Here is a 16068-nt window from a genome sequence, read left to right as displayed (position 1 = left end):
CATGATACTCCAGCCACCTGGACACGGTTGTCCCAGCCCTCAGGCCACACATCTGCATTTCTCTTGGGGCACGCCACACACACTGCTTGCATGAGAGTTTCTGCAGTTGTGTGTTTTGTCTCTGGACTAGCCTAGATGCTGTCTTGGAAAGGATGTGTGTCTCATCCAGTGTTTCCTCTGTGCCCCACGCACAAGGAGCTCCATGTGTTGTGGTCGGTGACTACAGGAGTGAATAAGAGGTGGTAAGCATGGATGAAGGGGAGATGCAGATGAATGGGGGGGGTGGACAGAATGGATGACACCTCAAGCCCTGTGCAGTGCTGGCCCTGGCCCTGCTGGGAAGGGCAGTGGACTGCGGCCGGCACTTCGCCGGGTGAATAACCTTGGGGCTCTTCTCCTCCGGGCCCTTCCCACGTCATAAAACATCAAGCACTTCCTGTTCAGAGGCAGGTGGAGAAGCGGGGTGACTTAGGGGGCTGAGCCTCAGCATCTGGGAGGGTTTATAAGCTGGGGCAGCAGACCCTCAGCACCACAAACCTTCTTCCTCAGCCCTGTGCTCCCTGGCCTCCAGGTCTCCAGGCAGCATGGCCTTCAACGGCAAGTACGAGTTCGAGAGCGAGAAGAATTATGACGAGTTCATGAAGCGCCTTGGTGAGTGGGGTCCTAAGAATACCTTCTCTGGGCTGCTCTGTAAGAACCTGCACTGGTCTGGGAACCCAAATTCCTGGGGTAAAGTGGGACAGGACTTCATTTATTCATTCATTCACTTCCTTAACTGATGGGTACTTCTCTGTTCCAGGCTCTTGGGCTAATAAAAGCCATAAAGACTCTAACTTTAAAACACTTACGGAATATAAGTATAACCAATTACTTAGTGAAAACTTAGGGCCCAGAGAAGCTGAGTTATTAGTTGAAGGTCATAGAGCTAGAGAAACTGGTATAGAGACTTGACTGGTTTATTCATTCAAACATTTATTGAACACCTACTATATGCAAGGGCCAACCCACTGTTACTGAGGGGGCACCTCAGCTCTTACTCAAGGTCACACTGTAAGTCCCTAGAAGGGGATATTAGAACACAGGACTTTATGATGAGACGATGAGCGGTGTCACCACAAACTGCCTTGTAAGAAGTGAGCAAGAAGTCAGCACAGGGACTAGCTTTGACAAGCTACGTACTCATTCAGTCCTTCAACAAAGGCCTCTTACTGAGTTAGGTTCTGTGGGTGGAGAGATCAAAGGCCCCACACCTTTAGCTGTGAGGTCTGCAATACTCATTGTGGGGAACCAATGAGATGGTAGACTCAAGAATCCTGCAAAAACCCTGGTGCTCCATCCACATCTGAGGCAGTGCAGCTGTTTTCTTCTTTGACACGAAAACAGCTTGTGGTCCCTTTCATTCCAGAGCTTTGCAAGCTTGGCAAGTTTCTATTGCATTATGTTACTGTCAGAAGAACAGCTATTATTTATTGTCAACTACACAGCAGGAGCTTTACAAGACACACTTTACTCTTTGCAACAGCCCTGTGAGATGGGCCTTCTTACCCTATTTTGTGGATAGAAACACTGAGGCTTGGAGAGGTATTTGCCCAAGCTGCATGGCTCATGGCAGAGCCGAAATGTGTGCTTTTAACCGTCGGGGTAGCCTGCCCCAGAGGAGGCGAGCACTTTCCCAAAGCCACGGGTGTAAGCAGCTCTTACATGGCCCTTCTGTGTGTCCCCCACACCAGGGCTGCCCAGCGATGCAATTGAAAAGGGCCGTAACTTCAAGATCATCACAGAGGTCCAGCAGGACGGGCAGAACTTCACCTGGTCCCAGCACTACCCAGGAGGCCACTCCATGACCAATAAGTTCACCATAGACAAGGAGTGCGACATGGAGACCATGGGAGGCAAGAAGTTCAAGGTGAGTGGCCACTGGAAATGCTATTTATTTCACATTCCCTCATTGATAGATACTCACCAGTGGATAGCCTAGGTCGGAGATGTAGGTTGTTTACAATTACAAACGATGCTGCAATCAATACCCTTGGACAACATCATCATCTTCCCAACAATGAACGGTCATGACTAAGCCTGCAATTAATAAGGAGGCTCACCACACGCCTAGCACTGCTCTAAGCACTTGACATGTGTCATATTCAGTCACTGAATCCTCACAGTAACTCTATGAAGCAGGTATCGTTACGACGCCCATTTTAGTGGCACACACGGAAGGCACAGCAAGGCTAAGCCAGTCGTGCAGGTGACCTGTGTCTTTGGTTTATGTAATCGTATACCTACAAGGCAAATGAATCCCCAGAGAGGAAGGCTGGGGCTGCAGGCAGGCCCTGCACCCCTGAGAGGCTGGCCTGCATCTGGGGGCCTCTGCTGACTTAGACTCAGGGTTCTGCTTCTCTTCCAGGCCACGGTGCGCATGGAGGGCGGGAAGCTGGTGGTGGATTTCCCCAACTACCACCAGACTTCAGAGATCGTGGGCAACAAGCTGGTGGAGGTGAGTGTCCTGCTCGATCCTGGCAGCACCAATATGTTCTTCTGCCCCCCCGCCATGGCCCCTGAAAGGCAGGCCTCCGGGCAGGTGGCTTTGTAAGAACTCTCTGTGTGTCAGGTCCTGTGCTCTCGTCAAAATTCACAATAACCTTGTAAAGAGGGATTTTTGTCTACATTTTACAGATGAGAAGACTGAGGCATGGGGGGCTAAGTGGCCAGCTGGAGGGCACACAGCTTTTATGACAGTGATGGGATTTGTGACTCTGGCACCCACTCTCAGTGACCCCCAAGGCCCAAGTCTGGAAGCCCAGAGTGTCGGTGAAGGAGAAGTCCAGGAGACCCCCACAGGGCAGCCAACACTCTGCTCTGTGATGAGATTTTGGGCCCTTCCTGCTAGATCTTCTGATTTTTCTAGAAAGGCTAGGAATTTGCACTTCCTTAGCGAAATCTCCAGATTGTTAATGTTGGCAGCTAATTAAACGTTTTTAAAACTCCTGGCAGGGCCAACACACACACACCTGTGGACTGACCCCTCACACACTGGGTGCTCTGTAAACAAGGTTAGGGGTGCTCTCCCCAGGGGGCTCTTCCACGTCCACCACCCCACCCCCAAACCCAGGGCTCTGGAGGGTCCCTCAGGGGAAAGACATGGAGGTGAAGTTAAAAGGAAGAGCTTGCTGCTTGCCTCTGCCGGACATGAGGGCCGACCGACAATAAGTGCACAGGCTGTGACAACATGTCTCGGTGGCCTGGCGCCCAGGGCCCCACACCCAGGGCCCTTCACCGAACCGTTTCCTCTTTTGGCCTCTCCCATAAAACCTTATGCTTCCTGAGGGCAGGGGCCACATCTGCCATCACCGAGCACAGCTGCCCACAAATACCAAATGGGGCGGAGGTTCAGTGTGGCCTTTTGACCTTAGACAGGTTACTTGACTTCTCTGAACTTCAGTTTTCTCACCTGTACAATGGGGACAGCCTCACAGTGTTGATGGGAGGATTCAGTGGGATAATGCAAGGGAAGAGCCTGACCTGATGAACGGAAATGAACAGACGGTGGGGAAGTGACCATGCAAAGAGTCATCTGCTCAGCACTTTCGCTACACTGAGTCTGCGCAGTGATTCGTGTAGGAGATTGGGACACCGAGGCCCAGAGAAGTGGAGCAACGGATTCATTTCTACTCAGGGCTGGGATTGGAGGTCAGTCTTCACCAGCTGTGCCCCATGGTCCCCTCGGAGTCCCAGCACTGACCCCTTCTGTTCTGCCTGCTTCTTTCAGATCTCCACCATCGGAGGTGTGACCTATGAGCGTGTATATAAGAGGCTGGCCTAAGCAACCAGGTGGGGCTCCGAGGGGGCTGCAAAGCCACCAATAAAGCTGGTCCAAGAATGGGCCTTCTGCTCACTCCAGAACCTCTTTGTCTTTGTTTTCTGGTGACTTGGAGGCAGGTTCTGGCTGGGGGAGGGTGGGAAATTTTTGAGGATGGCTACACAGGCCAACCCTGGTCCTGAGATCCCTGTTGGGTCCATGTCATGGCAGAGGGAGCCTTGAATGTGAACTGAATACCCTGAGCCCCTGCAAAAAGGCAAAAGCAGTGGCTCAAGAAGCACTGTGGGCACACTTCTGTGGACCCCACTCTGCCACCCACCACTGTGTGGGTGGACATAATCCTTTAAAGGGAACAATGTCACCTGGGAGGGGAGACACAGTGACTCTAACATGGGCAACAGGACAAGCATAGCAGAATTGACGTGTGAGGGTGGTGAATGACCAGTCCAGGAAAGGCCCCCTGCAGCTGGGCTCCAAGGCTAGGCAGACACTGGGTGGACACCTGGGGCTTAGCTGGGTAGGTGGCCTAGCATGTCCCTGGCTCTGCCACTCATTTCCTATGGCGTCGTTCCTTTGGGCCTCAGTTTACCTACTGGTACCAAGGGGGTGCCAGGGGACCAATGAGGGACTGAGGAAAAATGACAGTCCATAAGGTGGCAACGGGGCAATGAGAGTGACAGGAGGGGATGGGACGGGGGTGTCACAGTTTGCGCTAGTAGGTTAGTCAGGGGGCCTGGGAGAAACTGAGAAAGGCTGCGGATGGTGGGGGGCCAGGAAAGGTGGTCAGAAGGTCACCAGATCCCCTGGTGGGTGCCTGGAGCCCTGGGTCAGGAAAGCTTCTGAGGCAGCACTTGAATTTAGCAGATGCCCCTGCCTGGTTACTGCGCCTGCCCAGGGTTTGGGAGTAGGAACTCTGGGCTGGCCCCTGGCCAGATAATCCAGAACCCAGGGCACTGAGCCGGCCTTTTCTCCTCTCCCACCTCCTGGGAGAGTGACCACATCTGGGTATCACCCCATGTCTTTCTGTATGACAATTCACTTATCTTCACTACAAAGAAGCCTTCACCTGGTTTGTAAGCACGAGAAGTCAATGTTATGTGCCACAAATAAAACATTCACAAAGTTGGAACTGGACCATGTAGACTTCACGCTCAATTCTGTTGCCTGACCAAGGCCCTGAGCCTGAGACCTCCCTTTTCAAAAAGGCTGAGACATGGAACGTGACAGCAGCATCAAATAAGAAACTTCCTCCTTGGCTAATGGCAATCACTGCCAGACCACTGAGAAAGAGAAAGAATACAGTCGTCCCCGGATCCACAGGGAAGATGTTCTGAGACCCCCCTCCCGGGGACTCCTGAAACTGCAGACAGTGCCAAACCCCATATACACTGTTTTTTCCTGTACACACATACATATGATAATGTTTAATTTACAAACAAGGCACAGTAAGAGACTATTAATACAATAGAATGATTATAACAATATACTGAAATACAAGTTTTGCGAACATGGTCTCTTTCTCTCAAACTATCTCACAGCGGCCTGTACTCACCCTTTTTGCGATGATGTGAGATGACGTAACACCGACGTGATGAGATCAGGTTAATGACGGAGGTGGTGACAAAGCGTAGGCTACAACGGACCGCCTGACAATACGGAACAAGCACTGGGCGGCTTCTCGGGGACATATCCAAATTGCCAGCGTCACTACTTTTGCGCTTCCAGGTCATTATGATGTAAAATAAAAATCACTTAACAGAAGCGCGGTGATACCAATACAGACGGTCTGACAACCAAATGGGCGACTGACGGCTGCGTAATGACTGTGGCGCCCTGACGCTGGCTGCGTCCCCCTGACGCTGGCTGCGTCCCGGGCGGGAGCCAGCGGGACTCGCGAGATTTCATCACGCAACTCGGAATGACTCGTAATTTGAAATATGAGTGGTTTATTTCTGAAGTTTTCCATTTACTATATCCGGACTGCGGTTGACCACAGGGTAACCAAAACTGCAGAAAGTGGACCTGCGGATAAGGAACTATTGGAGTAACTCTAAGAGTTGAATTACCTAAATCGCCGTGAATATACGCGTCCCATGCGTTATAAGGCGTAAGAAACAAGGGTCTGTGCACCCAGCAGGTGCTTAGTAAGTGCTGCTTGACCTAAGGTACTTGCAGGCTGTGTAATCTACAGCCTTTCACTCTCCGGGGGCCAGCCTTGGCTGGGACAGAGGGCACAGCTAGACCACTAACAGCAGTTCGCTCCTTGGCTCCTCCCACAGTCTGCCCTGAAGCTTGTTTATCCTTCTAAGAACAGCCCGAGCTTCTACCCTCTCCACCAGCCGCGGCACACAAAGCCAGGACCCCATGAATTCTATCATTTTGCCAAGACTTATTGCTAATTAAGTGAACTAGGTAAGCATTAAATTAAACTAGCAGTGATGCTGTTTCCCCTCCAGACTGAGTAATTATTCATAATGAGCTTGGATAATAAGTCTCTAAATAAGAGCGAGTTAACCGTAATTGGGCTAAAAATTGAGAGAGAGAGAGAGAAAGGGAGAGAGACATTGTTTTTACTTTGGAAACTGATTCAAGAGCAAAGTCAGCCCTGGTTGGTGTGACTCAGTGGATTGAGTGCTGGCCTGTGAACTAAAAGGTCACCAGTTCGGTTCCTGGCCAGGTCCTTGGAGAGGCAACAGAGCAATGTATCTCTCACACACTGATGTTTCTCTCTCTCCCACCCTTCCTATCTCTCTAAAATAAATAAAATCATTAAAAAAATAAATTGTACGAACTTAACTGTATATAACCAAATGCAGAAGAGTCTTGCTCCAACAAAAAAAAGAAAATAAAATAAATTGTTAAAAAAACAAATTCAAATTATTGGCAGGGAAGGCATTCTTAAGTTGGTGTTGGTATGGATTCAGAGACTCATGGAATAGCAGGATCTCAGAACTCACCTCGTTTAAAGTCTGTATTTTACAGCTATGGCAACCAAGGCTCAGAGAGGGAAAGACATTAATGTAAGGTCACACAGCAGCGACGAGTCTCTGGGAGTAATGTGCAGTGGGCATCTCTGGCTGATGGAGTCTAGTTGCTCATCCAGCTCATGAGGGTGAATGGGAATGAGGTGAATTAGAGTCAAGTGTCTGTTTTGCTCACATCTTGGGAGAGAGGTTTCCCCAGCCAGTAAAAGGGACAGTGGGTAAGGTAAAAGCATGGACTCTGGAGTCACATTGCTAGGGTCTGAATCCCTGTTTGACCCCCCCAGAAGCTGAGTCACCTTTAGGTAAGTTCATCCATTACTTTGAGCCTCGGTTTCCTCACCTGTAAGTGGGGATAGTCGCTGTACTTACCTAACCGAGTAGGCATGCCACAAACACACTCAATAGTAGCGGCTGCCACAGGGCCACCATCACCTCCATGATCACCACCATCATTGATTCTCAAGCCAGTGTGATGAAAGGCTGAGGAGTGCCTCTTCCATGAACTTTTGAGGCACCAGAGCAAGCCACAGGGTCGCTCAGAGTCCTATCTCGTCCACAGGTAATATGGACTACGCAGACCTCCCCTTGGGTCACAGAGGAGTTGCAAGTATAAAGGGTAAAAGTCCGCATTGGTGGCTTTGAAAGTTAGAGGAGCTGCATCGTTCTGCTGTGACATTCAAGTTGCTGCAGTCACTCCCCACTCAGTGCAGGTGCCCTTTACCCAGGCTCTTCATGACCTTCACACCCTGACCCTTGAGAGGCAGCTCTTCCACTCTGCCAGGGCAAGCACATCCCTCCTGATCAGCTTGTCTGGTGAAATGGGAGCTTTACAAACCACCACCAGGTGGCACTCTCCCCCCCCCCACTACAGTCAATGAAATGTGACTGTGTGTTGGGAAGGGCAGGGTAAGGGGTTCAGGCCATAAAATCCTGAATGATTGGACCTTGGTACTAGTGTCATTTAGGGTGACAAGGCATTGGAGGCCACGTGGCTCCTCAAGTCAGGCATATGCAAGTGTGAAAGCCTCTCCCACCACTTGCCCGTGGTGAGATGAGCTTCCCTGAACCTCAGTATCCTCATCTGGAAAACGATGACGACTCCAGCTCATGGGGGTGTTGTGAGGGCAAAATAAGAGCAGGAGGAATAAGAGAGCATGAGCAACGTGTCAAATACAGGACCTGGAACATAGTATGTGCTCAGTGAACAGCTCTTAAGGGCCCTTCTTGGTTGGCTCTCTGAGAATGGGCACACACAGGGTCAGAGCTTTCAGAGCAGGGAGAGCTACCCAAGCCTGGCAGTGCACCGTCATCACCTGGGGGTCCTGCTAAAAGGGCAGCCCGAGCCATAGCCCAGACCTGCTGGATGAAGCTCTTCAGATGCAAAGACCAGGGAGTTGTCATTGTGAAGGGCTCCCCAGCCAGGCATGACAGAGACGGTTCCACTCCCAATCCTTCCATTTTGCAGATGGAAAAACTGAGATCTAGAAAGGGGAAATGACCTACCTGGGTCCACACAGCTATGGAGTAGTAGGCCTGACTCCCTGTACATCCTGCCTGTAGTGTCTCTGGCAAGGGCAGGGCCCTGAGCACCGGTCAGAGCTGGCCCAGCAGAAGACACCTGATCACTTGCGTTCTTCCTATTTTAAACCAGAGCTGGGTTGGAGGGAGGTGAAGCTCAGAGGCTCACCCAAGCCCCCAAAGGAAGAAACCCATTCATTTACAATATTCCTCCTAGGACTCACTGTTGAATAATGATGCCATATATTCCATGCTTTCTTACCATAAACCTGAAGTGAAGGCTGATCACCATCCTGACTTACCAAGGAGGAGAGAGAGGGGCAGAGTGGAGAGCTGGCATTTCTCATGGTCACCTGGCTCAGGGCAGACAAACTCAGACCTCCCACTTCTCAGGCCCAACACTCTTGCACTAGAAGTTGCAAGCTTGCAGCCCAAGGGCCATTCTAACCTACAGTGTATTAACTGGCCTTCTGTTGTGTTAACATGTCTAAAAATTTTTAAAGTAAATGAGAAATAGATTTCCTAGAAAAGTGTAGCTTTCCAGTCTTTCTGGAAATCTGAAGGTTTGGCAACAAAGAGCTCACATCCCTGGATGGTGTTACTGGCCAGAGCTGAGCAGAAGCTGATTCCTCAGACGGACACTGGCTCCAGCGGTCCCCACTGCCAGCTGGATTCACTGTCGTGACCTATCTGTGCCTGGTGGGTCCCTGGACTAGAGACACCTGTCAAATGCTATGGCCTTTCTGCTGCAATTCAAGTCACGGGGTCTTCCCTGCAGAACAGAGAATGCGGTAATGAGGGCTGGTTAAGATTCTCTCCTAGGCATTTGGTGCAGGGATGGCCCAGAGGTGGGGTCCCTTCAGGGGGTGCTCCAGGGGAGCCCAGGCCTGTTCCAGAGCTCGGCCTTTGTGGGTGGGGCACGGGAAACCCCTCCCCATTCAGAGCCTACGTGGGTGGAATGGGGAAAGGGGGGCGGCAGGCAGACAGATGGAGCTGTCAAGCACGTTAGCCCGTGGCAGATGTGCAAGAAGCTATGTTTCTGTAGTTGTCTGCTGGTGAGCACGCTGTGTGTGAGAATGCCTGCCACTCTGTAAGCCAGAAGCGCAGATGCCAGGCAACTCTTTTATGAACCCACATCCATTACTCTGTCCAGTCTTCCCACTGGGTGAGAGGGACAGCTAGGAGCCTTCCACTCATTCCAAACCCTGGAGACACCACTGGCTGGCAGGGCAGCTCCAGACTGCTGGGGATTGAATTACAGCTCCTTCCTTCCCCACTGGTTCCTTGGGTGAGTAACCTCTGCGTGCCCCGCTTCCTGACCTGTAAAATACAGCTGAGAAAGTTCCAGCCTTGTAGGGTTCCGAGGGTGATGATGGGAAATGCCAGCAGAGTCCTTAGCGTGGTGCTTTTGTACACAGTGAATGATGCTCAGTAACACCGGCTGCTATGATGGGTGCTCTCACCACCAGGCAATGACATTCTCGATGTTCTGCTGGGGGTAGATAGTTTAGGACACATCAAACCAAGTAAACCAATTAACAGGAGCATTTCCAAAGCTTTTAACCATTGCAAGGAAAATAAAAGGAGGTTATGGCAGAATAATTAGGGGTGTTACAAGAGCCCACTTTGGGAAGTAACATGTGAGTTGATGTCTCTCAGCCTTGGCACTACTGTCATTTTGAGCCAAGTAATTCTTCACCGTGGGCGCTGTTCTGTGCATCGCAAGATGCCGAGCAGTGTCCCTGGCCTCTACGTGCTAAATGCCAGCTCCTCCCCTCCTCCACTGTGACAACCAAACATGTCTCCAGACGTTGACACGTGTCCTGGGGAGCAAAAGTGAGCCCTACTGAGAATCATGGAAACAAAAGAGAATTCAGATGTGAGAACAGGTGGTGGAGAGATGGACTTTGAACTGGAGGACATAAGGAAGCCTTGACTCTGATTCTAATCTAGGCATCTGCAAGGCTGAGCCAATTCCTGGAAATAAATCTTTCTCACTAAATATGTAATAGATTCTGTTTCCCTGGAGAACCCTGACTGAGTCAGTGGGAGAGCTGGGATGTCCAGCCTTAGCCCGGCTGCCCGTGGCCCCAGAGACCCAGCCCCACAGGAGCCAGTTCTTCGACCACCCACTCCCCCCAAACTCCCAGGAGTGAGACCCTTGGGCTGATGTGGAAGGGAGTGGGGTGCAGCTGGCTTAGAGGACTAGGAGGAGAACTCAGAGACCTACAGCCGGTGACATGTTTATTAAGGGACACCTTTTACTGGGGGCCCCTCACAAGCCCCCAGCCACAGAACAAGCAGACACAATAACATGAAATCCAAAGCAGTTGTATATAAATAGGAGGTGAGCAAAGGAAAAAGAGAAAAACAAACGAACGTGCAGTTTCCTATGTGAGTGTGACCCAGTGGCAGTGCCGTACCCACACCCAGTCTCTTCTGCTCCCACGCGGGGACTTTCTCCTGCGGGGACTGTCACCGTCAGGCCCGACTCAGTAGCATGCCACTGCTGCAGGCAGCCATCCGCCGGTCTCCCGGACAGGCAAGTGAGTCAACAAAACCAACGTGGGTTCTTCTTAAAAAATAAGCATAGGGAAAAATGCTTTCGTGGATCTTTGCACCTCTCAGTTTTGTGGGTGAATGTGTCCCCAATCCAACCAAAAAAAACACACACTTGAGCACAGGCCGCGAGTCGGGATAAGAACATATTGCACATGGCCCCCCAAGTGGTCCTGAGAGCCCCCTCGCTGCAGAAACCCAAATACTGGCTTTTGATCCGAACGATTGCTTGCCTGTCGCTGGTGGTGGCATATACACTATACACCCACCTCCCCAAATCCAACGGGCCTTAGGCACACATTCCACATGATTACCCTTTGCTAGCAGCCAAACTCAACACGGAGCCTGGCTTTAAACTCAAGCACTAGAAGCAGGCAGAGGAGGCAGAACCTCTCTCTACCCTTCAACAACCTTTTACCTCTGGTCCTACAGGTGAACACAGCATCCAAAATGTGGAATCTTCTGGAATCCAGGGACTGGAAAGTGGTTCTCCCCAACTGCACGCTTTTGAAAAGGGAGCTGTGACCCCACTGGTCAGTCACAAGCCGGGATACAAACCTACAGCCCGCGCATGGGACAGGCAGGCTGGCAACCAACATCGTTTTTCTCCAAAGGAGCTTTCAAGTATCACGAAATCCCTGATACAGTATGTAAACAAGACTTCCTACTGAACAGAGGGCTAGGTCACTTCGGGAAGCAGCAGCACGTGAAACGTCTAAGGGGGGGGGTCGACAGTAAAGGCAACACAGCTGTCCACTGGGCCTCAGAGGGCAGACGTGCAGGCCCCACCCGCACAGGCCCCCACCCTATCCATCGAGGTCCTGAGAACACGTCCGGATGCCCCTTGCTCTTCAGTGGTGTAGCTGCCATGCGCAAAGAATAAAGGGAGTCTTTGATGCTGAACACCGGACGTGAGTCTGCAGACGGCGTCTGCATCAGCTCCCAGTCTCCTGGCCTCTCACCAGGTGTTTCTCGATTCTCCAGGCCCCTGCCCCAGGGGACGGCCACCAGGCCATCCCCCTGCACCACAGGCATGTGTGGAAGAAGTTTTCCAGAGGGATGCTCTTGGGTGAGGTATCTCACTGACTGTTTTGCTCCGGGTCCGTTTTATTTAAAAAGAACACAGACCCTCTCCACTCCAGGGCAATGAGGCTCTGCAGGGATGGTCTCCCAGTCGCCTTGTTCTGCTGAGCCCCCCTCGTCAGCATCCTCTTCCTCTGCCTGGGTCCCCAAGGCCTCCCCAGGTGGGCCAACAGGGCCCTATCTGTCAAAACAGCCCGCAGGGAACGTGTGACTCCCGCTGAAGTAGCTGCTTCTGTAGGTGGTGGCGAGGCAGTGCCGGGGCTCGGCTGCAATGGCCATCTGCATGCTGAGGGACGTGGGGAGGGGCACGGGGCACATGTCCAGGGGCTGGAGGGAGGGATACGGGGTGTGGACGGATGAGCCCGTGCCTCCTGAGAGCAGGCTCCCCGAACAGTGGGCCTGCAGTGAGTCCCGATAGGCCAGACACAGGTCCTGCACGGGGCTCTGGAATTGTCCCAGGGCCGCCGGCGTTGGCTGGCTGAGGGTGGGGTAGGTGGGTGGCTGGAACAGCATCTGGGTGGGGGCTGGGGACGTGCCGGGCACCATCGCCAAAGCCTGGCTCTTGACTGTGACGGCATCCTTGAGGACATTGTCATAAGCTCTGAAAGGAAAGGACCTGGGTGAGACTCAGAGGCAAAAGGCTGACACCTGAGAGCACCTCCACCTGCCCTGCTAAGTGGGGTCTGTGCGCTGTCACTGCCAGACTTTGCCCAGCCTGTGCTCAGAGACAGTAACTGCTCATAGGCAATAACTGCCTCCCGCCTGGCCTCAGTTACTGTCCCACAAACCTCAGGCCTGGGATCTCCGCTTGGGTCCAAGTCCTGTAAAGACCTCTTCTGACTCCTCAAGACTAGCCTCGCTGTTTTGCAGTCACTCCGCCCACCCCCCTCACAGTCAACACCCTCGGTCATAACTTCCAGGTTACTGCCTGGCCCCACGCCGTGCGGAGTGTGAGCTCCGACGAGGAGGACCCCGTCTGCTTCTGTGCACTGCTGTGTCCCCACACCTGGCACAGCGCCTGCCCACAGGGCAGACCTCCGGGCACTCAGATAAGCCCCACCTCCACCTTCAAGGCACTTCCAGCATCTCTATCCCAGTTGGGTCACTCCTGAGCTAGAGGATCTCAAGCAAGGTGCCCACGGAGCCTCAGTTTCTCTATCTGAGAAACTCTCTAACTGAAGGGGAACATAAGATAGGGGCCCATGGAGCTGCGGCAGGCCTGGGAAGGGGCTGTGCCAGCACGGCAGCCAGGAAGAGGCAGGGCTGGTGGCCGAGAATCCCAGGCCCCTGTCAGCAGCCCAACCAGGCCAAGTTCTCTGGCTTTGGGTAGTTTCTCAAAGGCACGAGTTTGAAGACAAAGCCCAGGAAGCGGGACTGAGACTTCAGGTAAGTGAGACGAGGGCAGCTACATCTGGAGGCGAAGAGGTGGCTCTTTAGGGAACTAGGCCCGTGTTCAGTGGGGCCAAACATCTAGGAAATGCTGCCACCTGTCACGTGGAAGAGGGACTGGGTGTGACCAGGCAGGATCTTTCTGTCCTATCCATCCTCCTCCCTGAGGTCACCACTGACCTCTTTCACCTCTGACATCAGTCTCATGGTGTTGGGTCTATGAAGCCTTGAAGCATCTTCTCTGATACACTGAATGTTTCCTCCCCAAGATTCCCAAGGAAGCTGTGGCCCCGTAAGTTAAACCACCCTTAGCTGGCTAAGAGGTCAGCTTTGTGGCCACACCTGAAAAAACAGCTTGTAATGAGAGTCCCTCAATGCAACCCTCTGTGGACTGATTGATACGCTGGGACTCAGATCCAAGAGCCAGATGCGCAGAAGGTTGTGCACATAACCCCTCTCTCCCTGACCCTAAAACTGTAAACCCAAAGCTGCCCAAAACAGGAAGGACCAACTCCCCACACCCCAGTACTAGTGAGAGTCCCCATGACCCACGAGATGTGAGACTCCAGCTGGGGGATCCACCATAAGCCTCAGACTTCAGGAAATCGCCTGAACTGGAGACGGACTTACACCAGCAGGATCTCGATGCAGGTGCTGAGATGTTCCAGGGAGTAGTTTGAGATCCTCTGCAGGTCTCTGGTCCAGTAGGGAGAAAGCTGAAGGCAAATTCTAGAGGCTCCAACGCAGGCCGCAGCGACCACAGAAGGCTGGAATTTGTAGAAAATATGATCTGAAAGGGAATCAGAGGGAGTCAGCATCGTAACGCTTTGCCTCCTGGTGCCCTGCCTGCGTGGTGCCCCCTAGAACTGGCAGACGAAACGATTAGGTTCACAGCTGTTCACTGCTGCGCTGCGCCACCCCCACCAGGCCACACACATGATGAGAGAGTGCCAATGGCCGCATGTGCAGTTCCTGCATCTTAAACACCTTGGCTCAGTCCGGGGATTCTGATGTCGGCCTAGGGCAGTGACTCTCACAATACGGTCCACAGCTTCTGGGGGCCGCACGGGGCTGCTGACAGGCTGCAAGGGGACCACAGAACACCTGTCCTTTCTTTGGTTGTTAGGAGTGAATGACAAGCCATTTCAGAGGCTACTTATTAAACAGTAATGAAGCCTGGACCACAGTAGGCACTGCATGAAAACCTGTTGAATCAATGCATATAAAAATGAATGACTACATTGAATGAATGCATTTTGAGATCTGTAACTAGAATTGGCACTTGACTTACATTTACTGAAGAATCCTCCCCTGCTTTACCTGAGTGACAAATAAAAACTGCCCGAGTAAAGAAGATGCACAGTGTGAGGTTTTGAAACATGTACACGCTGTGAAATTATCTGAGAAACCTTCATGTCCCACACTAAGCTACCTTACAATTTGGCAAAGCTGGCGCTACTGATGAGCAATTTTCCTGAAGGGCACCTGGTTATTAGTACATTGCCATGCTGTCTTAAATTGTTTATGATTTTTGATGACTTCGACCCTTGCCTGTTAAAGTAAGAAATCGGTCAGGGTGGCAGTAAGCTGACAGGCACAGCCCCAGGGTTGGACTTGGCAGGTTCAAATTTTAGCAATGACCTGCAGTCTGTTCCTCCTGAGCATCAATTAAGGAAACTGACTGGTACAACGAGAATAGCAGAAACGATCTTTAGGTGGAGTCGTTGGAAGGTTCAAATGACGTAATGGATGCAAAGCACTAAAAGTGTCCGGTACACAGTAAGCACCCAATTAATACTTGATAGCACAACTGTTGACACTGTTAACACATGACCATTTCGGTTTGTGCTTTGCATCAAACTGAGTGGTTGGTCGGTCGATTCAGTGGAGTCAACTGGGTGGGTGGTCGACTCAACTGTATCTCTGACCCAGTATTTCACCTACCACCTAGATTTTAAGATACTGGGAAGAGTGAGATTCACAGACAAGTCCCCAAACAGGGTGACTTCATTGCTAAAGCAGATGCAAACATAACCCCCCACCCCCCCGACCTGTATGACAACAGCTCTTCCAGACTGAGTGACCTGTCCTATTCAGATCTGCAGTGTTGTGGGCTACCATAAAAAATTACCAGGTGACCACTGTTTAAAGGATACCGGTGGCCTGTATTAAGCTGCTGGGTCTCTTTTACACATGATCAGTAACACAGTGGGTGACTCCTTGTTTATCCCTTGCAAAGTGAGAGTGACAGGTGCATGGGCTGCAGTCCGTAAGGACTCCTCGGAATGGACATGCATGCCCTTGGCGCCACGCAATCCCAGCCCCTGGGCCCCACCTTGCAGGGTGACCTCCAGGAAGTAGTGGGCGTACTCCTTGAGGCACTCTTTGGTCTTGCGGGGGCAGGTGGTGGGCCAGCTGTGGCAGTGCTGGTCCTTCTGGCTGACGGAGGCCAAGAGGTAGTAGTCCAGGAAGTGGGCAGGTGTGGGCAGGCAGAGGTTCCAGCTGAAGGCCTCCAGGAGCAGCAGCTCCGTGCTCAGGAGCTCCTTCTTGGTGAGGGTGAAGTTCTGGCTGCTCAGGATCCTCGTACTGTTTATCTGCTCCAGCTTGGGTACGTGGTCTTCCCTATCCTCAAATTTACCTGTGGGAGAAGCAGAGGTTACTGGGAGTCAGCACTGGCCTGCACCCGGGAATTTAGTAAAGGGCCACCTGAATGTTCCT

The 16068-nt window shown here is 52.0% G+C and overlaps 2 protein-coding genes across 5 annotated transcripts in view; one reads left to right on the top strand and one right to left on the bottom strand.

The window, feature by feature from the left end:
• Nucleotides 1-584: 584 nt before the first annotated feature.
• On the top strand, nucleotides 585-3820 carry FABP6 (fatty acid binding protein 6). The gene is made up of 4 exons (XM_037128189.2): nucleotides 585-651; nucleotides 1731-1906; nucleotides 2405-2494; nucleotides 3767-3820. The coding sequence occupies exons 1-4, from the start codon at nucleotides 585-587 to the stop codon at nucleotides 3818-3820; spliced, it is 387 nt and encodes a 128-aa protein (XP_036984084.2).
• A 6726-nt stretch (nucleotides 3821-10546) lies between these two features.
• CCNJL (cyclin J like) overlaps nucleotides 10547-16068 on the bottom strand; it is a 48484-nt gene continuing 42962 nt past the window's right edge. For all 4 annotated transcript variants that reach the window (XM_037128203.2, XM_053665946.1, XM_037128202.2 and 1 more), the window contains 3 exons: nucleotides 15686-15988; nucleotides 13981-14140; nucleotides 10547-12562 (listed from right to left, as the gene is read on the bottom strand). In XM_037128203.2, the coding sequence (XP_036984098.2) occupies nucleotides 12139-12562; nucleotides 13981-14140; nucleotides 15686-15988 (887 nt within the window). In that variant the 3' untranslated portion in view covers nucleotides 10547-12138. The remainder of the gene's footprint in view (nucleotides 12563-13980; nucleotides 14141-15685; nucleotides 15989-16068) is intronic.

The sequence above is a fragment of the Artibeus jamaicensis genome, unplaced genomic scaffold, assembly GCF_021234435.1.
Source record: "Artibeus jamaicensis isolate MK-2021 breed Jamaican fruit bat unplaced genomic scaffold, CSHL_Jam_final contig_432, whole genome shotgun sequence".
Taxonomy (NCBI): Eukaryota; Metazoa; Chordata; class Mammalia; order Chiroptera; family Phyllostomidae; genus Artibeus; species Artibeus jamaicensis.
This window is presented reverse-complemented; position numbering and strand designations above follow the sequence as displayed.

What these genes read in the sequence shown, in the direction of transcription:
- FABP6 (XM_037128189.2), top strand. Translation starts at nt 585, where the DNA reads ATGGCCTTCAACGGCAAGTACGAGTTCGAGAGCGAGAAGAATTATGAC. An exon ending in TGGGAGGCAAGAAGTTCAAG is followed by an intron (nt 1,907 to 2,404) that starts GTGAGTGGCCAC and finishes CTTCTCTTCCAG; the next exon opens with GCCACGGTGCGCATGGAGGG. An exon ending in TGGGCAACAAGCTGGTGGAG is followed by an intron (nt 2,495 to 3,766) that starts GTGAGTGTCCTG and finishes TGCTTCTTTCAG; the next exon opens with ATCTCCACCATCGGAGGTGT.